Source organism: Bombyx mori, chromosome 21 (assembly GCF_030269925.1).
Source record: "Bombyx mori chromosome 21, ASM3026992v2".
Classification (NCBI taxonomy): domain Eukaryota; kingdom Metazoa; phylum Arthropoda; class Insecta; order Lepidoptera; family Bombycidae; genus Bombyx; species Bombyx mori.
This window is the reverse complement of record NC_085127.1, coordinates 12,698,069-12,724,583: the sequence shown is the minus strand read 5'-3', so window position 1 is coordinate 12,724,583 and position 26,515 is coordinate 12,698,069. Positions and strand designations below refer to the sequence as shown.

The following is a 26,515-nucleotide window of genomic DNA, read 5'->3' as shown; positions in this document are numbered from 1 at the left end:
ATCTCTAGGACGGCCGACCGAGATAAAGTACAACTAGACCCCAAAAACAGAGTCAAGAATCATGTTCAATGTCATTAAATCAAATAGGTGATGAAATAGAAGTGTAATTCATAATTATTACTGTATTAAGAGACATTCGTTTACCAAAGCAACGGGTTTTTGAAACATACAGGCGCAAGTCTGTCTTGTATATTATTGTAAAGATAGTTGACAGGTAGTGTTGACTACCTAAGGTTCATTATGGCGTGAACCTTCAGAAAAATGTTATTTTTTCTGTTCTATTTTCCTTTTTGGCTACGTTATTTGTGGTCGACACAGCATGTCCTCTTATCATACTAAGGATTTGGCATGAGTTTTTAAGACCGGTCGCTTGCTTGACGTCAACTACCTACTGTTATTTGTTATTCTTTTATAATGACAGCAAATATCTTATACAATGCAATCCTGAAATCATCCTCCCGAGTATATCTGACGAAATGACTGGTTTTCCTTCCAAAGATTCAAATTTTAAAAACTGCGATCTCGTGCAATAGTAGAATTTGTTATTTGCACACGCGGCTTCAGTTTCTAATTTCTAAATAAATCAACTTTTCTTTTGAAATACAATACCAAGTCCAGGCTACCCAGAAAAATCCAATGAATTTAATTGCTACCGCCATTCAAAGAACAGAGGCTGAGTGCAGTAGATTTATATTTAAAAAACACAAACATTTTTATGTTACTAGGTAATTTGTATATGTTATAATATTTTATGTTTGAGAATTAGATTTCCGATCCATTGATTTAAAATATACGAAATATTAGTTTATTATTTAAATATTTCATCATTAAGATAATACGAACCTGTTAAAAATACCGGTATCGATATAAAGAAGCCTCCAATGGCGCATACTCTTGTTATAGCTGACTTCTGTAGGTATTTGTTTGTTCTGAAAATGATAATAATAATATTTAATTGAGAAATATTACAAAGGCCACTTTTTCGTGCATTTTATTGATGGTGAACTTTACATGAACAGAATACGGATGGCTCTTGACAGCTGTCAACGCATTAGCTCTCAATTTTAAAAAGCTTCAATGTCTTTAGATCAGTGCTTTAGATTCACAAGAAAAATTAACACATTTACACACACTATATCTTTCGACCGAATATCGCTTAATCCGAATGCATCCGAATTAATAATCGATTCAATGGAACGGCTCGATTCATCGTAACTCGTTTTGAGTACCTAATGTAACGGATCTCACACCTGTTAGCTATAGCCCTGATAAATTTGAAAGGCCGTATAGTTCAAGATAAATACTATCTAAAACTTAACGTTGAACATATTTTGGCTTGTTGAACGAAATAATGTAATCTTCAAAGTCGTTATACACGCATTTTTGTTTTACTCAATTTTAATTATAATCATCAATAACGTAAGATCCTTTTTTTAAGGCGAAACGAATAGCAATAGTTACATTGAAGACTAAAATTATTATTAGACATTAATTCATTAACAAAATAATAAAACGTTACTAGGACATGCCCTAATGAATCTACCCGATTCACTCTTAGTGTAGTTCGATAGTACTGTATTCCGCGAAGAATTCAACGTAGCAGTATAACCTATAACATCAGCCCGCTGAGCTTCCCACAGGACCTTCTCAGCGATTTCGATCTGATAGTTGACTACCTAATCATATTTGCAAATCTCACTCCTCCTGGCTAGCGATCCTGGTGCTATTGTTCATGCAACACATAATAAAAGCAATTTTCGCTCGAAGACTCATTCCGAATTGATTGGAACTACGTTGATGACTGAATTCGAACTCTTACTCGTGTATTATCTGTGCTCTAATTACTGTACATGTTCCCGCCAAAATGTGAACACATCTATAGAACAGATTCTTTTATTGACGAATTCATATTCTGACATAAATTGCAACAGAACTATTTTCACTAGTTTTTTTTAAATGTGTGTTAGAACTTTTGAGGATTCTTTACTTCAAGAGAGTCGATCAAAACTTATGTCTGAAGTGGAGAACTCTCTGGGGCGAGTCTCCAAATGGGGTGAATTGAACTTGGTTCAATTCAACCCGTTAAAGACACAAGTTTGCGCGTTCACTGCGAAGAAGGACCCCTTTGTAATGGCGCCGCAATTCCAAGGAGTATCCCTGAAACCTTCCGAGACTATTGGGATACTTGGGGTCGACATTTCGAGCGATGTCCAGTTTCGGAGTCATTTGAAGGCAAAGCCAAGTTGGCGTCCAAAATGCTGGGAGTCCTCAACAGAGCGAAGCGGTACTTCACGCCTGGACAAAGGCTTTTGCTTTATAAAGCACAAGTCCGGCCTCGCTTGGAGTACTGCTCCCATCTCTGGGCCGGGGCTCCCAAATACCAGCTTCTTCCATTTGACTCCATACAGAGGAGGGCCGTTCGGATTGTTATTCGTTGATAATCCCATTCTCACGGATCGTTTGGAACCTCTGGGTCTGCGGAGGAACTTCGGTTCCCTCTGTATTTTGTACCGTATGTTCCATGGGGAGTGCTCTGAGGAATTGTTCGAGATGATACCGGCATCTCGTTTTTACCATCGCACCGCCCGCCACCGGAGTAGAGCCACTGCGGTCATCCACAGTGCGTTTCCAGAGGTCTTTTTTGCCACGTACCATCCGGCTATGGAATGAGCTCCCCTCCACGGTGTTTCCCGAGCGCTATGACATGTCCTTCTTCAAACGAGGCTTGTGGAGAGTATTAAGCAGTAGGCAGCGGCTTGGCTCTGCCCCTGGCATTGCTGAAGTCCATGGGCGACGGTAACCACTCACCATCAGGTGGGCCGTATGCTCGTCTGCCTACAAGGGCAATAAAAAAATAAAAAAAAACTTCAAGATGTGACTAGTAGTCATTTTTGAGTTATCCTTATTATACTTCGAGTGCATGATATTCTTATTTTGTTTCGTTGGAGTCCGTTTTGCTTTAAAATTTTGTTTTGGATACAACTCAAACGTTTGAACGAATATGCTCATGTTTTTGTTCTACAAATAAATACGCATGCTTACATATCTAAAATGCACAGAGGCAATGGAAAAATTAAGTTATTTTCTATAGTATGTATGTACCTAAGATAAAGGAGTGACATGCGGCGTGACGAAACGGCTGGAGAGCAGGTGTCCCAACGGCTCGAAGGCGCCATTCACGGTCTAGCGGTTCCGGAGTGGGAGAGAATTCCAGAAAACGTACGCATAGTAATTTCAGAACGTAACGGTATTTTTGTCACTCAAATAATGTTATCAGCGCCGGTAGATAATGCAAAATAAATATTTAATTAATTTAACAGAAGCATTACTATTTATTTATATGTTCATGATCCGAAACCAATAAAAAAAATAATGTCTTATTTAAAGTTAATACGAGTGTGAAAATATAAGTCGCTTTTCATTAAAACTTTTGGTGATTTTAAATAGATTTTCAAATAATTTGGAGTCGGCGTTCTAAATGGATGAAACAATTGCTTTGGACAAGATTAATTCTTCTAATTTTTGATTAGGTATTAAAAGTTTAACTTCCCCATAATACTGTCTCATTGTACAATACAACATAGAGTATATTGCCAAGTTAAAAATAAAGCCGCGTAGAGCCGAATTATTTTCAAACTTTGTTTAACAAGATCAAGTTTCAATTCATCTCACGACCTTTTAAATTAATACTTTTGCTATATAAACCATGTGAAAATGCAATAAAATATATTATTAATCGAAACCGCGATTTTATGACTTGGTATAGGCCGGTCATTTTGGGTCATAGACATGTTTATGAAGGGAGCGAATTCGCGCGAAATCGTCGCTCAGTGACCCTAAAATAGTTTAGCATAAAATACCTACAAAATGCCTAATCGTTCTACAAACCAAACCGTCAAACTATCTTTCAACAGCTTCTGATAGTTTGCAAAGGCATAAAAAAAATGTTTAAATGAGTAACAATAAAATGAGCAACGATTACGTAATATTATTTTAATTCATGTCGAAAAAGGCGAAGAACAAAAATTGGTCGCCTCGTAGGCCGCATGCGTGGGCGAATCATTGTTTTTACGTTCATATTAAAATGATTATATTGACTTAAAAGGCCTTATCAAAATCAGAACACTGGATGCATAATTATGATAATTTTATTCAAATAGCATACATAATTGGGTGAAGATTAAGCATTTTTAAATTCTTAGAACATTGAATCCCTTTGACAAGCTAAAGGGACATAGCCCACACAGCCAAGTTGATTAGACTTGGTGTCAAATAATTTTAAATGTAACGTTCACTCATTTGGTTAATAACAAAGTCCCTGTATCGGGAACAGATGGTTAGCAGCATACAGTTACGGACCGATCTTGGGCTCAAAGTCACGTTGATAACTTTATTGACTAATAATACTACATAGTAATTAAATGTCGGTCGGTAAAAAAGTATCATTCACCTTTTCGCGATCTCCTCTTTGGAAATTAAACATTCTGTGGCACTTTATGTATATTATACACTGTACGAAAATATATTGGATGTTAGCACCTTTATAAATCCAAAAATATTTTCGTTTGTGACATACTGCACAAAACATTCAGACACCAAAATACTACGTAGGTATTTAGGGTTCCGCTAAATCTCACTGGGACTATCTTATAATGGACAAGCATCGTGAAACCACTCTACTACATCGTTATTGAATACGTTGATGATACAATATCAGATAAAAGATTCCCTGAAACGGCATCAATATAAAAAAGTTTTCAAATCGACCCAATAAAAACAAAATAAATAATTTAAATACATATTTTATGTAGGAAACCAATTGAACTACGATAAGGTAGAAAATTAACTTAGTAAACGTTTGAGGAGCCTTTAAGGCTTAAATTCATTCCCGCCAAACAGTCCGCCATTTTCGAAATATCAGCTGACAACCGGTTTTAACACAAAGCGTACAATTTGATTTCAAGCTACACGTACGTACTGTTTATATTACAAATAATTGTGGACATTCCAATCTTTTGTTAGTGACCATGAATTTCGTTAGAAAATTTATTTAAGTATCACTAAAATATATGTTATTCAAAACCAAATTAAAACTTCATAAAACTGTAAGAGAGATTATATATTTTATATAATATATATATTTTGGTTTTAGTACGAAGCTGCTTTTTATTTACGGCTTTTTTTACACGCTACGTACTTAGAATGAAATTTCTTGTTCTTTTTCTCCACCTTATCCCACTAGGTGGGGTCGGCACAGCTAATTTTTCTCTTCAATTCTCTTCTATCAGCCGTCATCTCAACACTCACTCCTCTCTCTCTCATATCGTTTTTATTATCGTATTTAGAAGGGGCGAGATTTGCTAACAGCTACCCGAGCGCCTCTAAGGGAAACCTAACAACTCAAGAATAGCTGTTTCGCGAATGAATCTACTACCGGATCGGAATCGCGACCCACTGATCCGGCGAGAAACTCTCATATAAAATTTAAAATGAAACATCACACTAAATTTTACCATGTGTTTCTGCATAGCCTGACTTCGAAACAGTAAGTGGGAATAAATCTCTGGTACCTATATTACCGAGCTATTGAGTATATAGAAAAAAGATTTGTTTTTCGAAAATTCTTATCGTATTTTCTATTCTAACAGTAATTGCCGATGCGACTATGTATTCTTTTTTTTTATTGGTTACCGAATCGCAAAGGCACCAACTACGTGAATACTGCCTACTCTAATCTACCTTTAGGCTTGAGAGATATTCTCAATTGCCTATTAATACCTACCTATTAAAATTATAATTTTGGCGGGCTCAGTTTTTATGACACGACGTTGTTCCATAATTGTCAAAGTCATCCGTGAACATAAGTTATGTAGGTACATATTGTATTAGAGCATAGACCTTTACTTCAGTGCATTAGAGAGATTAGCACCGGCCTGTGATATTTGAACGTTGGCACAGTCGCATTGCGCGACAGTCGACAAGTGTACTAGGAGTCTCTCCTCTATGGCCACAACGAAGCTAATGAAGAAGACATCCTTTTTTAATTACTTTTTTCATATCAATTTACGAAATGTGATTCCAAAATTCAAATAACTTTATGCATTCTTCTTATACTATCCTAGTAGAAGTTTTTGGTTGCGTAAGTTGAAAATGAAGATACTTTAAAATTTAAGGTTACAATTCTAATTATGGACATGTGCACACCACGTTTTTTAAACGCGCCGTCGACGCGTATTTGTATAGTAGCGATACGGACGCGATCAAGTCATACGCAGCTTGTAGACCTAGGCGTTTCACTTTGCTATGGAAATGAGATTTATAAATCGAATAACAAATCCCACAGATAATTATCAAATATTCTTTTTTTTTAAAAGGAAGGATTACTGTTGGACTGAATGCCTTTCCAGTTTCACCAGGACAGGTGGGCGAGCAAATCCTAGCCAGAAGGGATGGGATTCGCTAACAGCTGCCCGGGCGCCTCCAAAAGAGACCTAACAACTCAAGAGCGGCAACTTCGCGAATGGATCTACTACCGGATCGGAATGGCGACCCGCTGAGAAGATCCGGTGAGAAACTCAGTGGGCTAATGCATGGGTTAGGTTGCACGTCGAACTCTTTGCCGACTTCGACGAGTACTGTTACTGCAGTCCCTAAGCCTGCTCCGAGTGTTAGAGCTGAAGGCGTCTAGTGCCGGGAAATTAATGGACGAATCCGTAAAGACGTGTCTAAGGCACAAGTAGGTATATATGTTATGTTGCAATTAAGAATCTATAACTTGAATTTTATTAGAAAACGTATTAAATTAAAACCACCGTTCTCGTACCGTATCAAAAACTAATCTTGAATTGCAAATGGTTGTGATAAAGATCGTAAAAACATTCTACACGGTTTTGTTGGTAATTTTTTTATATACATAACATAAACATATCCGTTGCTATTGTTATATTGTATTTCATGAGATGCATTTTTTTTTAATTCGTTACCTACGTTAATATAATATAGTAAGATAGTAAATAAATCGCACGTTTAGAATTGAAGTGCCTTAACTTAAAATTTTTAGAAAATGACTTATATTCGAACGACTTTTAAACAAGTACTATTCTATCAGTTTGATAAAATTAATTTTTTACAATTAAAAATTTAATTTTAATTTTAGTCTATAAAAGGCCAAAGTATACTTCCCGTCACTTTTAAATTAAGCACATACTTACATAAACTTTAGGGTATGCACGTTAAGTTTTAAATTATTAAAATCGAAACTGAAAAATTACAATTCTTCAATTCTAATATTTTTGGCGTTCACCAAAAAACAAACAATTTTGCATTAAGCCATTTCAATACTAAATGTGCAATATAGTAAATAATAGTAAAAACTACCTATAATGGTGGAAAAGAAATCGAAATTAAAAACTAAAGAAAATCGAATTCAGAACAACATTCCCGCTATTTTAGGCCTCGCCATTTCACAATAGAGCATCGACGGAAAAAATATTTAAGCAACTCCTTTTATTCCGCTCTCTCCTTTGAATTTTTTCGTTTGACAGAAAAGGACAAGGCGATGTAAAAGATTACCTACACGGCCATTTCTACCTGTCTCTCTATATAGTTTAATGTGCTTTCAAGGTTGAAAAGAGAAATAGTGATTTCGTTCAAATGTTATAGTTTCGACCTTGACTGACGAATACGCAATGTTAATAATAGAGCACACCTCATTGCAGTATTTAATGTAAAATAATTATTAAAAAAACTTTATTGTTGCATTATAAGAGTAAATGTCACCGTTATAAATATAAAAAAAAAAGTCAAGCTGTGTGAATTAGGGTTGCAAGCGTTGTAGCGTGCGGGCTAATATAACCCCAATCTTCTTTTGTTCTGCATTTTATTAAACTTTTTAATGGACGGTTTAGTTAAAATAATTTAATTTTATCAAAAATTAACTAATAAACTCAGCGAGTTTGATCAAAATGACTCATAGTTTAAGTTTAAAACTTACGAAACTGCTTACAGAGGTTTACAAACGTAGTATTCAGCGCTCTTGTTTTTTAATTTCTTATCACGCCATATTACTAGGTTAGCTGAACTAAATAAATAAAGTTAATACAACACAATTTTCAACCCACTCAGTTTCTCGCCGGATCTTCTCAGCGCACCTACTCACCCGTCCGGGCGTAGCTGTAATAGCCCTTTAGATAAAAGCGAATAGACAGCGAAAAAAAAAAAAAAAATTACTGCATAGCAGTGTTGTTTAATCGACGCCGGTAATGTATTCTTCCTCAAAAAACAAAGATAGATCCTAATGTGATTTATCCATTGCTGACACAGAATATGAAATCATTAAGGTCATGCAACTCTTGACGTAGCCTGTGACGCTGTAAGAAAAAAAAACGATGTAAAACGAACAGTCATAGTAACGCAAAGTAAGCCTTGAGGTATTTGCATAGCTTCTATCATTCGCATTTCGTTCAGATGCATAATGACTGATTCGAAGATAGAGCCCAGTATAGACAAGTAATAATGTACAACTATGCTTATGTTATGTGGCGAGAAAATATTTGATTAAGGGCTAAAATAAATTTTATTCTTATACACCTAACGCATGTTACGAAATTTCGTCGCATTTTTTTTTTTTTCTTTATCTTGCAATCAGTCAGCTAGACTATGAGCAGATGTGTTGAGAGCTGTTTGACGGTCAGAGCAAAATCTCCATCGAGACTGCTCCACTCTGTCAACCGTGTCTATCAAGACTTAGGATTTGTCGCCTTTTAAGCCTATTTATTAGGTCCGGTGTGGTTAGTTGCGTGGCAAGCTTATTAGGATGCATTTCTAGCCTTTTTCTGTATTTCATACTCCAGGTCTTGATTTCCTGTTTAATTTCGTCATATTAACATATTATTATTATGAGTTCATAAACCATGCGGACCTGGTTCTACATTTACTTCTAATTGAATAAATTCCCTGTGCATACATAATAAAATTGTGTTTACGAAAATTATGCATTCCGTAACGCCGACCGTTTGCGTAACGATCGAAAAAGTTTATATTAAATGTCATAATTTGACGTTTTATTATTTTGTAAAATGGAACGGAATGAGGACGCATTTTGTTTTGACTTCCTTATTCGAGTCAATGTTTGGACTACGAGCAATTATGATTTGAAATTATGTATATTATATATATATTCCTTTTTAGTACATACTATTTTTTTTTATTACTGTGAAACGAGAACACGGCCGGAGTCCGTAGATGGGCAGTAATTTCATCGTCATAACGATTTGTAATTCCATGAATAATGTTTCGAGTTTTTTTTTTAATTGGGATAGCTCGATTATTTCAATATAACTAACGGTTAATCTGTAAACGAAGACTTTTGAATATAATAGATTAGAATATGTATACCTATAGGGCAATAACTTTAATGGCGTATTTTTAACAGCTTATAACGATATGCGGGCTAGCAATCTATCGAGAAAATTCGAACACCCATTTTTTTTATTGCCCTTGTAGGCAGACGAGCATACCGTCCTACTGGTGGTAGGACCTCTTGTGAGTCCGCGCGGGTGGGTACCATCATCCTGCCTATTTCTGCCGTAAAGCAGTAATGCGTTTCGCTTTAAAGGGTGGGGCAGCCGTTGTGACTATACTTGAGACCTTAAAACTTATATCTCAAGGTGGGTAGCGCATTTACGTTGTACATGTCTATGGGCTCCAGTAACCACTTAACACCAGGGCTGTGAGCTCGTCCAACCATCTAAGCAATAAAAAAAAAGTTAATTAATACATATATGTAATATTATTAATTTAGGCGCGCGGGCCATTGCTATCGACAATACAGAAACGAATTAAATTTAAATCTGTATGGCAATAACAGATTTTAAATATTTGTTAAAGCATAGTATTTTATTCGATTTTCACGTGTCCCAGAAATAATTGAGATAGACAAACTTACTTTTACGGTTTTATCTCGCATTTTTTTTATCATTTGTGACTTTTCGAATTATTTACAATTTAGTTTTGTGAGAATATTCGAGAGTTTTGGAAGCACTCTCACAATACGTGGCAATATTATCTACATATATATTATATTAACATCGAAAACAATCAAAAACATACTATACCTAGATTTGCTACGTAATTAATTTTGTACGGATCCCTATTTAGATTACAGCCATATGCACTAATACTACATGTAAAACCTCTTAAGCACACGTTAAACCACATGTTTCCGATATATCAAATTACTTCAGACAGACGCCTTTTGAACGTGTGAGGCTTCCTTCGATTCCTTCGTACTTAATAAAAAAAATCGCTACAGTACATACTCACACAATAGAACAATAGAAAGAAACAAAACATACTCATAATGGTATGTACATAAATAGTTAGTCATATTTATTAAAAATATAGTCAAAGTTTACACGATGACGCAAATTGTGATAAGGATTCATAACAAGACACTCCAAGAGAATGTAATACATACAAGATATAAAACCACAAAGATGCAAAAAACCATCGTTAATTAATATACCTAATATTTGATAGTTTTCGCGGGGGCATTATTATGGTTTTATTTTAAGAGAATACTGGCTTTTTTATCTGATTTAAAAGCAACGTTATAATAAAAAATACTAACAATATTATTCCATATTACGAATCTCATCATAAAATTCTTGATAAATCTCAAAACATTTCACCCGCTACCGCCATGAATCAAAGTACGCGCGAATGAAAAAAATCCGCCATCTTTTTTTTAAATACTTTTTTTTAATTACGCCTTTTGTGTTATTCATTTTCTTTCTAAAGTTACCGTGGAAACTTTAAAGTATTCTAAACCTGTATACCGTTGTCCTTTATAAATAACTCCGACTCGTGAAGATCTATACAGAAAAGGAAATTACTTAAAAAAGCATTGTGTAATCAAAATAACAGACGCGAGATCGAACAGTAAAATTTAAATACGTTAGCGATTCTCGGAATCTTACACAGAATAGTGAGTGACATATTGTTTATTTAAATTGATCAAAAATAAACAATATTTACGTGCGCATTCATTAAATTTGAATATGCATAAAAAATCGCGGGCACAGAGCGCTATAAACGCAACTGCAACGTTAAAGAACAAAACGTTTTTCTTGGAATTTTTCGTTTAGAGTATTCGTGTCACTACCGATCCGGGGTCACCGCGTGGGTGAACCGGCTAGACCACATCATCTTCCATTGCTGCCAATTCTATCAATGAACTCTATGAATAGACGAATACCATAGTAACAATAACGATTCCTTTTCGGGGCACAATAAGTTCGATGAAATACTCCAAAAGCGTTCTTGAGTTTTTATGGCATTCGAAGAAACAGTTAAGAGGCCGTGTACTCATAGTCAGTCAAATTTGTCTATGTGTTCTTCTGTTATCAAGAGCTTTTCGAGTCTATTGAAAACGCTTCGTAGATATGACACTGTGAATGTCTTCCAAAGGCTCCATCCTTCTAAACGGAACTGCCTATTTATCGACATAAATAGACAAGTTTTTTTTTATTGCTTACACTGGTGGATGAGCTCACAGCCCACCTGGCGTTAAGTGGTTACTGGGGCCCATAGACATCTACAACGTAAATGCGCCACCCACCTTGAGATATAAGTTCTAAGGTCTCAGTGTGGTTACAACGACTGTCCCACCCTTCAAACCAAAACGCAATACTGCTTCACGGCAGAAATAGGCAGGTTGGTGGTACCTACCCGTGCGGACTCATAAGGGGTCCTACCACCAGTAAAATGACCAGGAAAATAACTAATTATAAAACGTACGAATTGATTTATGTTAAATTATTATTAATTTAAAAGTTAAATATCTGTGTAACGTTAAAACTATATTTCACAAGTACGATAATTATTAGCATTACAGAGGTGTGCTTTTACTGTGCGTGTGTAGATGTCCGTATGTGTCGTATATTTTTGGCCAGGATGTTTCTACGGGGTCTGGTCTCTGGGTCTGGTATATATTTGTATTGGTGTACGTAGCATAGGCACTCAAGAGGTCCTACCATGGGTAACGTTAGTAGCGTGCTCTTAAAATACCTCCTACAACAAGATCGCTGGCTTAACATAATGAAAATGAGCATCTATTACAGCGTCATTAATATGATACCTTATGAATAAAATATTTTCACATTATTAAAATTACTTAGAGCATGAAAAAGGAGATCCGTGGTTTCAGTTACGAACCGAGCATTTAGACCGTGACTTTGCGAGAACACGGGTTTCTGGATTACAGTTGTTTAACTTTAACATTAAAATATAGCTTAACAAACTAAAAGATAAACACCTAGACAGCAAGATGAAGTAAAGAATATTTATAAAAATAAAAATTTGACAACTTATCCTGAACACGATTTTGGTTGAAAATAATAAAATTGTTAAAAATTCGTTGGTTCTTGATACGTGTTTAAAGTCCATTGAGTTTCTCGCCGGATCTAATCAGTGGATCGCGATTCTGATTCGGTGATACATTCGGTGAAGCACAGCTCTTGATAGGGCCAGTGAGTTTTACCAAATTCTCCCGAGTTAAGCCCGTGAGCTCACCTATCTGTCCCCGCGTAGTTGGAATAGCCCTGTAGGCCACCAATTAGGTACAGAACAAAAATCGCTTACGTTAAATAGATTTATAGATAGAAAGAACTATTGGCAGCAACTTTACTGTGCCCTTGGCATTGCTGATATCCATGAGTTACAATAGTCACTCACCATTAATAGGGCGTGTTCTCCTTCTCCTACAAATAGAGATAAAAAAGGCTAACATAATAAACATATTAAAAATTATTGAAACGACTTTGAATGAATTAAATGATACATATTTTTACCCGCTGTAATGTTAATTTATGAAGTTTTTTATTGTTGGTAGGACGTCTTGCGAGTCCGCAGCACCCTGCTTATTTCTGCCGTGAAGCAGTAACGCGTTTCGGTTTGAAGGGTGGAGCAGCCGTTGTAACTATACTGAGACCTTAGAACTTATATCTCAAGGTGGGTGGTAGCATTTACGTTGTAGATGTCTATGGGCTCTGGCTCCTACTTAACACCAGGTGGAGCGTGAGCTCGACCAACCAACTAAACAATAAAAATAAAAGTACAAAGAGAATGTTTCGGTGCAAGGAGAGTTTTGGGTTTTCCCGGTGAGCGTGTCTTGTCTATACCATTGTTAACTAAGAGGCGGGTGGTCTCCTTTAGGGAAGTTTTGTTACAAGTAAGTTTTGTTAGTGACAAGCGAACGGGCGAACTGTTGACAATGATATTAAACACAACAGATTTTTGTTTTCTATCTATGCTGATAGCTTTGAGAGGCTATATCAGCTTCTCCTTGACGTGTAGGGTGAGCTCATGGGGGTCAAACCGGGTGTGTTGCTAACACTAGCCCTAACAAGAGCAGTGCTTCGCAGAATCTACCATAGGATCGGAAACGCGACCCACTGAGAAGGTCCGGCGAGAAACTCAGTCAGCTGTCGGTGTCCTGTGGACGCGGGTAGGTACAGAAACGTCATTGGGGTGGCGTCACCGCTGAAACTCGCGCGACATTACCAACACTATGCAATGGGTCGTGGAAGTGGAAGTCCCTACTTCAAACCAGGCTTGTGGAGAGTACTTAACGGTCGGCAGCGGCTTCGATCTCCATCTGGCATTGCTGACGTCCATGAGCGACGGTAACCACTCACCATCAGATAAGCCGTATACTCGTCTGCCTATTAAGGCAATAAAAAAAAAACAAAAAACATCCGGGAATTTGTTTTCTATGTGAGCATAGATTATACGCTACCAAATCGTTTAAAAATCCCTCCCTGCAATATTATATCACACACAAAATTTCTAAACGCCATTGAAAGTTCGTATCGCATCCGCTAAGTGCACCGGTAAATGTAGACATACAAAAACCATAACAAACAGCTACTTAACTGCCCACTAATGAATGATCTCATTAACAATGGAAGTTTAACACGTGTGATGTTTAGCATTTGTAAACTTCGGCCATGAATCATACGTATTGGTAACGAGGTATTTTTATATTTTAATCTAGAAGCTATACTTGCCGTTAACGTTTTGTGAGGCAAACAAATTTGTATTACAATTTTCACCAACAGTTTTTTTTAAAGATATTTCTGTAATCTTCCGTTTAGGTCATTGTTTTTAGCCTGGCAACCATCGATATATTACCATCAAGTTTTTTGACGTGATAACGACTTACAAATCGATGAGCACCGGCTGCATGCAAGAAAAAGTGTCACGTTCCGCCTGAGCTTGAGCGTGCAAGCGAGAGCATGGAACAAGCGATACAGAGGCACGATCGGCCCAAGCGTTAATTTATCGAAAAAAAAAACTTAATTTTCAATTAACTCTTTCTTTGCATGATACAAAATAATGATAATTCAGTCATAATTATTCAGTTCATAAAAGTATGCAATCTTTCATCAAGGTTTCTTTATGGCGTTATCACGTAAAACTATCGTTCGTAAACTGAGTTTACAGACAACCAATTATTAGTTTTTTGTCCTAATTAAAAACATAATAAATATAACATCCAAATATATTTTTTTTGTATACATTTCCCAGATCGTTATACCCTACGAAGGGTTAACTTACGTATAGTGGCTGTTTGAACCCATAGACATTGCAACATGAATGTCCTCACCCATTTTGAGGTGTAAGGTTGAACTCTTATCTGTGCTGTAAGACAACTATCATACCCTTGGAACCGTATATCGTAATATAATATAAATCGTGGTAACATATCGATACTTGGAACCGATAAAATTGTCATATGGCAGAAACAAGTACAGCTTACGAGAGTATCTGACCAACCATCACACTTGAATACCAATTTGTTATTTATTAGACAATTTTTATTTTTATTGCTTGGATGTGTGGACGAGTTCACAGCCCACCTGGTGTTAAATGGTTACTGAAGCCCATAGACATCTACAGCGTAAATGCGCCACCCACCTTGAGATATAAGTTCTAAAGTCTCAGTATAATTACAACGGCTGCCCCACCCTTCAAACCGAAACGCATTACTGCTTCACGGCAGAAATAGGCGGATGCGGACTCACAAGAGATCCTACTACCAGTAAAAAATTAATCCTGTTATTATTCCTATTATTATTCCTTTTTCCTTAAAAATTGGTAATGACCAGCGCAATTTTAACGCTGGTATAGACTGAACACTCGATACGAATACACCGGACGACTCTACAGCTATTGATAAAAAAAAAAAAAAAAAATTAGTAAAGCTGAACTTATTTAGCACGGTCACCAAAGTTCAAAATATATTATTATCATATAATCAAACTTTTGAAACTCTGAAATTACTCCTATACAGCATTTGAAAGTAGTATTTCTTATCTCGGATACAACGGCCGTCTGGTGTAGTGGTAAGTGACATGGTCACTACACAAGGGGGTCGCGGGTTCGAATCCCGCCAAGGGAAGATATTTGTATGATAAATATAAATATCTTTTCCAGGGTTATGGATGTATATTAAATATATGTATGTGTATAATAAAAATCTTACATTTATTTCCGTTATCTGGTACCTGTAACACAAGTTCTTTACGAACTTATCACGGGACCAGTTAACGTGGCGTGATTGTTAGTAAATATTTATTTATTTATTTAAAATCAACAGAATTTAGACAAGAATAACAATTTCAATTTCGTTCGTATAAGTAACTCAAACGAGTTATAGCTGGCTGCCGAGGGGAGCCGCTTCGAATTCTTCCATAGAACCGATACGAATGAACACCGGAAATAATCGAGGCACTTCTACACCGTGACCTTCCAAGGACTCATCGTTGGTCGCGTTAGATCGACCCGGAATTTGTTGGTTTTTTTGTTTTTAGAAAATAATAGTGATTCTTTTTTTTTATTGCTTAGATGACAGGACGAGCTCACAGCCCACCTGGTGTAAAGTGGTTACTGGAGCCCATAGACATCTACAACGTAAATGCGCCACCCACCTTGAGATATAAGTTCTAACGGTCTCAGTATAGTTACAACGGCTGCCCCACCCTTCAAACCGAAACGCATTACTGCTTCACGGCCGAAATAGGGAGGGCGGTTGTACCCACCCGCGCGAGCTTTACTACACAAATAAAAGGGTTTAAGCGAAGGTTAACGGTTAACACAAGCCTTGCCGCATGCGCTTTACTTCTAAGATAATAAAAAACACAAAGTCGAGTGCATATACAGAGTGTGGTACCCTTAGCACCAATTAAAGAATACTAAGGGTCGCGCAGTAGTCGAAATTCGACTATAATTAATGGTAACTTCGATCAACATTGTTGATCGAAGAATGGTAATTATAAATTTGAACATTATTAAGGTTCTATTGTCAAAGACCATCTGACACTGTACTTCTTTATTCACAAATTTCGCCAAGACCACACTATAGACAATTAATATTAAAGATAAAGAATATTAACCTATTCTCAATTTGACCACAGACTTTAAGCAATACAAAAGTTTGACAGTAAACGCAGAGTATTTGTGTGTGCGTTAAATATATGGTAGTGTGTGTAATGTTTTTTTTAATGTAGTTTAATTAAGTAATGCATAATATAAAAAAAAATAGTATTCTGCACTCCTTTATATCTTCTATAAGTATGTAAAATTTCATACTTCTCCGCCCGCACAATTTGCGTAAAAAGGGTACAAAGTTTTTGCTTCACGTATTAATATATAGATATACATACACATACCCGTACGTGCGTAGCTGAAATAGCCCTTTAGGCTTCTAACTAAGGAAAAAAATCTTGAAACATGAAAAACGAATCTCGTTTGTATTTATACATAGAACCAACACAGCTATTTTACAATTAAAACTGTTTTTACGGTTTAGTCTCGGTTAGACGTTTTGGAAACTTTATAGTTTTTTTTACCATGGCTATTAGGGCTCAATTTTTTATAAAAATATATCTAGCTTTACACGCCTCATTTCACACAGAGAAAACCGTAAAAGTACTTTTAATTATGTTTACGATTCGTCCAAAACAAATAAAATACAATAATACTAGTACATATAGGTATTATTTAATACGATTTGAACTTAAAGCACAATCTAACTGGGTATTCTATTATATATGTTTTCTTTTTTTCTCCAAATCAATTACGCGTATTATCTAACAGACAATTAACGAACAATTTGACAACGGAAGATAGATAAGAACATACTTGAAGTTCGATTTAAAAAAAAAACTCGCGATCAATCACATACCATAAAAACGTTTACAGCCAAAAACGCTCTTAACCGATCCTGTTAAGAACAAAATTCCTCTGCATCTTAATAGTATCGGTCGTTTTCTTGTCCGGGACCGGTTTCCAGTATTTGCCGCGACCTCGTGAAGCTTATTCAAAATGACAGAATACTGTATATTATAATAATATTGTGGACGTTGGAATTCTCCACGTTTTTATTTTGGGTTAATCGTGTCCAAAATTTTCACACTTTCTTGAAATGCAACGGACGTTTTCATTTATGTAGTTCAGAGCCATTAACAAGTCCAGTTGGGCGACTGGTATTTTTGTGTTGCAAAATTTTGAATTTTATATACTTCAATGAAGAATAACAATTTATTAGGTCTCCTTTTAGTTTTTATTTTTAAACCAGGATTCCTAAATAATTCCTGTTCAATTTTGGGCTTAATTACTCTTTCACCATTTAAATACTTTTCGCGTATGAGAACTGGCATTATCTTCAAATACACTTTTATGGGCTCATTTTTAAATCAAATGTGAATTGGATCCCGGTCACGTGATCACGTGAATACGTAACTCTGACAACGTAGAGCACATGACACCACTAAGCAACGAGAGCTTTACAAAAATAAACCCCTTAATAATACATTCACTTAATTATTCCTGTATCAAAAGCTCCCTGAAATTAAACGAACAAAGGAATTCTACAATTAAAGCGAGATTGTGAAGCTCATACGAGCTTTTCCCACGACGGTGTTTCTGCTCGATTCGGTACAAAAAGCTTTTGTAATATCGTGAGAGGAAGTTCTGTCTTGACGTTTTTTTGGGTGTACCTACACGTCCATCTCTTCCCATCTTTCGCTTCTCACGGGCAATTGGATTGAAGCAAATTTTCGTGATATAAAGAATATGGACTACAGACATTGCAGATGTTATTGTTGTGTTCAATTTATTGTTTCTTACGTTTTAGTCGCAAAACTGAGAATGCATGATTAGACAAACACATTGTTTCAATATACGTATGTATTTTTTATTATTTAAATATTATATCCGAAATCCAGGATGCTCAATTTTTTTTGCTGATTCAAAATCGAACCATACTATTAAAATCAAATTTCTAAACGAATTCAAAGTATTATTTTATAATCATTCGTTCCCTATTAAACTTCGATCTTTGAGTCCACTGTTGGCTCCGATCATCCATTGTTTACGTAATTATGCACATATTATAATTAAAACTACTCGACATATCATTATAATTTTTTCTACCTAAGCTGATAGCCTTGATGCTATGTCAGCGTAACCCTAACGTGTAGGTTGCTAACACTGGCCCTAATAAGAGCAGTGCTTCGCAGAATCTACCACCGGATCGGAATCGCGACGCACTGAGAAGATCCGGCGAGAAACTCAGTGGGCTGTGTCTATGGGGGCATATCATGGTCACCGTACCATGCACCGTGGAACAGCATTATCATTATAATATATTAGCATTGTCTCATGTTTTCGCGCATCATAAACTAATTAAAACAAATTTTACGGTTTAATTACGCACGATCGTAAAAACAGTAAAGTATCCGAACTATTGGAATTAATATAATGACAATAAGAAAAAAAAACCGTAAAAATAGTTTTAATTATGTCTCGGGAAATGCACTTGTAAATTCTACAAATTTATTTATTGTGTTCAATTACATTCGAAGCACGTGCGTGGGAAGGTCAACAAATTCTGAATGCATTTCTTAAAGTCTTTGATCCGTGATACGGTTTGAATACGTGCTCGTATTTTTTATTAGATAATTATAATTCATTAGGTCGTATTTACCTAATGAATAAGGAGTTCAGTGTACTTGTAACGCTTGACGCGGCTACGTCGGGATCATGGGAGGAGGTATATTACAAAACGTATCTAAAACGAAATAGTGTGTAATAATAATAGTAATAAATAATAATAAATAATAGTAATAAAAATAGCTATTCGCAGAATTCGCTCAAATGATTATGAATTCAGATTTTAAACGGAGAACTACCGTTATTATAATGTTCAATGTTTCAATGTGGATGTTGGCTTTCGCGTTTTTGGATTTACAGACTTTAATAACCATTTTCTCAGATGCAAGCAACCAGAGAGCACGCCTGCTTTTCGGCAGAGTTACGCAAAGGGTAAGCTAACCCCCAAGCACCTTACCTAGGTACAACGTTCAGATGCTGCTACTCATTCTCCGGTTCTCGGGTGAACTCTTGGGTTTCACAATACCGGCGAGAAAAATTAGGATCCTGCAGTTCTATGTTAAAGCCTTTGTTAAAGCGTTACGTGCTGCAGAAGAGAGGTAATAGATTGAAAGAAAAAATAACTACTTCTACTGCGTTCGAGAAACTTGTTGGTTCATTGACTTAGTTTGATAAACGACGCCGAAGGACTTACTCACGAAAGTTGCTCTTATTTTTTAGAGATCCGCAACGCATTGACAATACAAAATATATTATGTATTTTAAAACGAATAATCACGCTTGAATATCGAACGGAAGAAACAATTAATTTCATTTTTTTTTATCTTGTTCATTTTTTATTTTTTTTATTGCCGTATAGGCAGATCAGCATATGGCCCATTTGATGGTGAGTGGTTACCGTCGCTCATGGACGTCAGCAATGCCAAGGGCAGAGCCAAGCCGCTGCCTACACACTGATTTATACTGGAAGGGCAGTGCTACATAATGGGCTTATAAATGTCCTATTACAGTCAGCTCAGTGAAGCTAAGGATCGCAGCAGATGGAGGGAAATCGTACGGGTGAAACTGATGCAGCGGGGGAGTCACGACCCTCAGTAATACGGAAAACGACGCGAGGAAAACAATCAGCTCAACTATTATAGAGCACTTTTTAAAATCTGCGCAATTTTGACATCAGTGTTTCGCACTGAGTTTCTCATCGGATCTTCTAAGTGGGTCGCGATTCCGATCCGCTAGTACATTTAGCGAAGAACTGCTCTTGCTAGGCTCAATATTAGCAATTCTCTCAGGTTCAGCCCGTGAGCACACCTACCGGTCCGCGCGAAGTTGCCAAAGCCCTAATACCAACGATAAGATAGGAAATAAAATCAGTGTTTATATTCATCAAAATAACTTCATTTTTAAACGTAAGCTACGGAACCCTTATCAGTTCGCATATGCCCGTTCCCATTTTACAACCATCACTGATCTGTCTTAACAATGTCACATGGTAGATTTTTCACGAGATCTTTCCGTTTACGTGGTTGATGAAGATTAGCAAGTAGGGTAATAGCTTAACAGTTTATTTATGTCATGTTCACGTTTTTTTCTGACAGCTCACAGATTTCAACTAAGGTCAGTGGATCAGATATGCGACTGCAGTTGTTCAGTGTGCTAAGTGCGAGTTTTTTAACGTGCTCGATACCGTAAAAGTTAACTCCAATTTGTATGCCATTGGAACAGGGCCCCTAGCGGCAAAAGTAGACACACGTTTCAACACCATAGAAATTTGAGTTAACTTTTACGCTATCGAGAACGTTAAAAAACTCGCACTAAGCACACTGGATAGGAGCCTATCTGTTTACCATAATTACTATGCACGCCACACAGCTAATTGTTAAAAACTTGACCAGTATTTATGCTTATAATCTTTTAAGGGATAAAGTTTTGTTCATTGAACCCTCAACGATATAATCAATGTGCCTTAGGACAAACACAAAGTCACACAATCATTAAAACAGTTTACGAATGTAATAATAGAACTGATTAAATTGCTTTACAACGATCTGTTGACAGGGAATACGCAGATTCCCAGGATAAGGCTGTAGTTTAAATTCCCAAGCTTTGTAAACCAGTTGCTTTTAATTGGCATCGTAAACTTTCTGAGCGAGACTATAATATGATGATATGTAGTTCATTATCAACAGGTTGTTGGATCACAGATGCAGAATATGTTTAGGAATACATTACAGTTTATTTAATGATATAACTTCCTTTAGCTCGACGGTGGGGCGTTTGTGAGTCCGCACGGGTAGGTACCACGACTCTACCTATTTCTGCCGTGAAGCAGTAATGCGTTTCAATTTGAGAGGTGTGGCAGACTTTGTACTGTAAAAGTGATATTTAAATGTAGGGCTTCAACTTTCCATCGTAAGCTCGTCCACCCGGCTAAGCAATACAAAAAAAAATGTTAAATTAAAATATCAGATTTTAGTGCGGTATTAATACTTTTGATTAAGTTCGGTGGTAAATTTTTCACCTCGTCTCGTGCATGGGCAATTTTTGTGATTGTAGAACTGATTAATTCATTTTAAAGAATCCCTAAGTGCATTCCATCACAACAAACTCTTATAAACCTTTAACCAATACGATACAGAACTTCAAGAGATCATATTAGAGAAATAGACTAAAGTCTATCTAATACCAAAAAAAAAACTACACAATAACTAACCTTTAAATCCTAACAAACACTTCGCTAAATTGTCATTTATGAGTAAAGTAAAAACATTATTATTGAATATCAACGCACGATATATCTTAAGGTTTTTTGCGCCATTACTGGTCTAGACCGTTTTAGCTTTCGATTTTGTTTTTTTGCTTACTCTGGACAAAAGCACAGAACTGAAAATTCAAAATTACAAGTTTGAAGTTATAGTTAAAATAAAATTAACACAACCTCCAATTTTATTCTATCAAACCACGCATTTGATTTGTTTTGAACTTTATGAATCAGTTGTGGCAAACAGCCCTGTCATAATTGCAAAAAAAAAAAAAAACAATTCCCAGTGCCTTCCTTCTTAATGAAACCGTAGGAGCACGTAACATCATTAATGCAAAGATACGAAGGACCGGTTCTCGAGAGGAATTTTACGGTTTTCAACCTGACCTTTTAGATTCAGCTAATAAAACCGCACCACACAGCTGTCGAGTTGAGTCGGTCGTGTTTTAGTACTTTCAAAGAGGCGCGTTAATAGAAAAACAGGGGAACGCTACGAAATTGTTGCTAAATAGAACGGTGCGAGTCAAATATGAGAGATTAGGGTAGTAATTAGAACTAATTTAACGATTTAGTCTCGCTTTGTTAGAACTATAATAATGGCGTCAACAACATCTTAGGCGTCCATGACCATGGAAACAGTAAAGCAATAAGATGACAATTTATTGACAATAAAAAAATACCTAAGATTAAATCGTAAAACTAAGTACATACCGAGTTTTGATTATAACTATTTATACTACGACACGCGAATTCCGAACAAAATTTAGTATTTTCTTTAAGTATTAGGGTAAGTTTGTAGTATTAAAAAAGGTTTACTCAGGTAAATGTCATAATCTATTTAACATACCTGCTCGCCATTTTGTGTCATGATTGGGTATGTTAATTTACCGATTAAATAATAATGAAAATGGGCTTCATTGATAACTAATTTAAAATATTGTTCGAAAACTTTAACATTTAGAAATAATACATGCGATCTTAAACCGTAAATTTTATTTATAAAATATATATTTTTCAATTGTAACTGACCCGTCAAATAAATATTCACCTGAGTGAATTTAAAAGTATATCAATTGATCTGTTTAATTCATGGAAATTTAACTTTTAATTTTTTATGTTATCCTATGAATATCTTTTAACAGGTGATTGAAAAATGTTTAATTCATTTGTCAGACTTTCTTTAGTAAAACGTGTTTTTATTTATAGTTAGCACTGTGAATAGAAGCGAGCAAGCTCTCTTCCGCGTTACGACATTTAATTTATATCCAACTGTTGCATTCCGACGAGATCACTGGTTCAACATCAAGGCACTGCACAATTTTACCCGTAGTAGTTTAACATAGATTTTACGAGTTAGTAAGTAATGCGTTACTTGTTTTTGTTTTAATTATGATTTAGAATTTGAGATATAAAGCGGATTGAAATATGAAATATGAATGGGAATCGTGAAATTGAATTTGTGCATTATTAAGATTGAACGTCAAAATTGTTCTTTTTTTTTTAAAGATGTTATGGCCTGGTAACGACTCCTTTAAGCTATGTCAAATTTAAACCGATAAAAAGTTTCGGAGAATATTGTCTGTACTGTTTTTTTTTAAATGATTCTTAACAACAGCGTAAATAATATGAGTGTATTTATTTTTAAGACAACTGTAACTATGTAATTGAAAATGTTCTACTTATTTATGAAGTCAAATTTAGTATCAACTTTTTTTAAATTTGTTTCCATCAAAATATTCGTAAATGAAAATTTACAGTGAAAACTATATTAAAAGGCAAAATATACTATTAGATCTTCGTATCTTGTTTCATAAAACGATAATTCTAACAGTATATACCATCAGGAAAACGTTAGATCTGCTAACGGTAACAATAACAATCTATTTACTAAGCACCATAGTTTGTAACTGAAATCACTATTATGTTAATTGGTGTTGGATACGAGGTGCCTTGCCGCGCTCGACTCGTGCGATCCAATCAGACGTAGTTGGTGATGTTTTTATCGCGTCATTCACAAATAACCGCCATTCTCAACCGTTAGCACCTGCTTCCTATTCTCACTATCTCAGGAACGTAAATCTACATAGTATGGTGTTATACAAAAAAAAAAAAAAAAGCCGCTGCATTAAAAGCATCTCCCTTCACGCCTTTAAAACGTTTCGCAATATCGAACTGTTAAATTTTATGTCCGTTTTTACGATACGAAATTTAAATGTGTCCGATTAAAATTCACCGATATTACGAAAACGATGCCGATTTTAATATCTTTGTGAACCATCACGAATTGCTTTCGTTTCTGAAGCTTAAGTACAATAAGTTCTCTTACAGTTGCGCGTTGTGTAAGAGATAACGTTAATGAGATAAGGCCTTTTAGAGTCGCGAGCGGGCCGGACGTGTCGCCGCAACTTTCTTATCAAAATATTTGTTTAAGGTTTTATCGGAAACAGCAAAGCCTGCGGAATCCAGGTCGGTGAACGTCGCCAGTCCGCGCTCATCACACTTACCGTCCGTTCGGCGCCGAGGGCGAGTGCACCAGCTTCACAGCGAACAGAAATTGTATTGCACACACAAGAAGACAGCAGAGATTTAACGACAGTGTCAATGCACACAACGCTAACGTCACTTCGTACACCACAGCGAACTCCTCGGGAGCACTGGTCGCCGGCGCCGAGATCTTCAGCAGGAAGAGCAGCGCCAGTAATGCGAGCAGCAAACTCACAAGGCACAGTAAAGCTAACGAGGTTAAAGCTTCTTCGGTGGCCGCTCGGACGCTCCTCGGTCTGATTATGGTGCGAGGGGGCATAACGCCCGTGGCGGTCCCGTTCGCTAGTTTAGGCGGCGAGGAGATAGGTACCGGCGCCACCACGGGTACTGGGGCGGGGGGCAGGACGGGCTGGGCGCCGGGACTGACGCTGGCCGACGTGCCGCCCACCGAGTGCTTGGACGAGTCGAGGGTCGACACGTTGAGGGGCAGGTGGTGGTGCGGCCGCCGCGGCATGTTCTGGTAGCGGTGGTCGGCATCGTTCGCCGCCGGCGGCCGCTGGGCATGTTTCAACATGGCGTACCTAGCGCGCCGTGACTCGCCATCCCGCCGACTGGTTCTCCGGCATGCGGCCGGTTTGTTCGCTGCTAAATGTTAGGACGCGGCCGCGCGTTGGACAGACGCGTACTGACTGAGGCCCGCGCGCCTCTACCTGCGCCTGCGAGTCATTACCTCAGTCACAAGGTGCGCGCAGGGTTGTACCGCACCGGCTGCATACCTAAGAACCACCCTTACGATGACGCGTCAACTACGAACAATCACGAACGACTGTCTATTGATTAGAAATTGTTTGGTCAACATTCCGTTTGTATCCGTCAAGCGTTTTATCAATAAACACGCTTCGTATGTAAACAATCGTTGCTTGCCAACGTTCCTATATTATTAAAGACGTTTTCGTTTGATCAATCAAATTTGATATCAATTGTTTAACATGCCAAAACGGCTAGTATATGAATCTGTGATCACTTAGACTCACTTAGTCGTAGTTTAACTCCCGATACGTAGATATGTTACGTAATACAGAATTTTAATTAAAAAAATTAAATCGATTTCAAAAAAAAGAGAATATCAGCAATGTAGTCAGTCCGTTAAATATGCGTTATTAACTCAGAAAGTGGTGGTCGAAATTTAGATGGGAGAATTATCAGTTTTTGAAAATAAAAAAAACATCATAAAAATCGGTTCACATAAAACCAAATTCTGAATACGGTCGCATTGATAATATCCTCCTTTTTTTAGAACTCTATTAAAAATGATGGACAATCTAAAGTAATTTATTCGACATACTATAGTGCTAATTACAGATGTGTGTTTGTATCTTAAATTATTTCGCATAAGTATAAAAACTGCATAATCTATTTTTATTCTATAAAGAATACCATAAAGTTTATCACTTCTTATCGGTACTACATTAATATTCATTTTAAAGTACTTATAAGAGTACAGCATAAAAAGGACCGTATCTAAGTGTGACGATAAAAGTTTAATGCGAAATTATAATAGTTTTAGTGTTCCTTTTTTAAATAAATAAAAAAAATTACGCATTAGGTACGGTACCTAAATTTAATATTTCTATGAAGTTATATGTTTTTTTTTTGCTCATACAAGAGCACTGACACCGTTGTCATTATGACTGAGACATGTATCAATTTCTTTTGTATTGCCTTAAACAATACGTTTCGATTATATTATTTATATTTTATTTCGAGACGAAACAGCTAATTGCTCATTGTTCCGGTGCTTATTGTAAAATTATACCTATATAGTTTTTAGGAGTGAACTTAAGACGGTTTGCCAGTATCTTCAATTCATAATTCAATAACAAGTATTGATAATAAGAATTTCACTTCACTATCCTAATATGAAAGTTTTGGCTGTTATCTATATATTAATACGTGAAGCAAAAACTTTGTACCTCTTTTTACGAAAATTGCGCTCTATGCATTAATAATACATTAAATCAATAAAAAAAACATTACACACATTACCATGTATTTGACACACACACATATAAATACTCTTTGTTTACTCTCAAATTTTTGTTATTGCCATATGGCTTAGAATCTATGTGTCAAATTGAGAATAGGTTATTATAGTTTATCTTTAATATTATTTGTCTATAGTGTAGTCTTGGCGAAATCTATAATTATAGAAGTAAAGTCTTTGACAATAGAATCATAACGATGTTCAAAATTATAATTTCAATTAATTATAGTCGAATTTCGACTACTGCGGGACCACTAGTGTGTCTAGTTATA

At 36.3% G+C, this 26,515-nt stretch overlaps 1 protein-coding gene across 1 annotated transcript in view; it reads right to left on the bottom strand.

The window, feature by feature from the left end:
- LOC101744325 (uncharacterized) overlaps positions 1 to 24,908 on the bottom strand; it is a 29,094-nt gene extending 4,186 nt beyond the window's left edge. Inside the window, exons 1-2 of the mRNA XM_004927446.5 lie at positions 24,220 to 24,908; positions 844 to 929 (exon numbers count right to left, since the gene is read on the bottom strand). Coding sequence (XP_004927503.2) covers positions 844 to 929; positions 24,220 to 24,773 — 640 coding nt within the window. The 5' untranslated portion in view covers positions 24,774 to 24,908. The remainder of the gene's footprint in view (positions 1 to 843; positions 930 to 24,219) is intronic.
- Between the last annotated feature and the right edge of the window lie 1,607 nt (positions 24,909 to 26,515).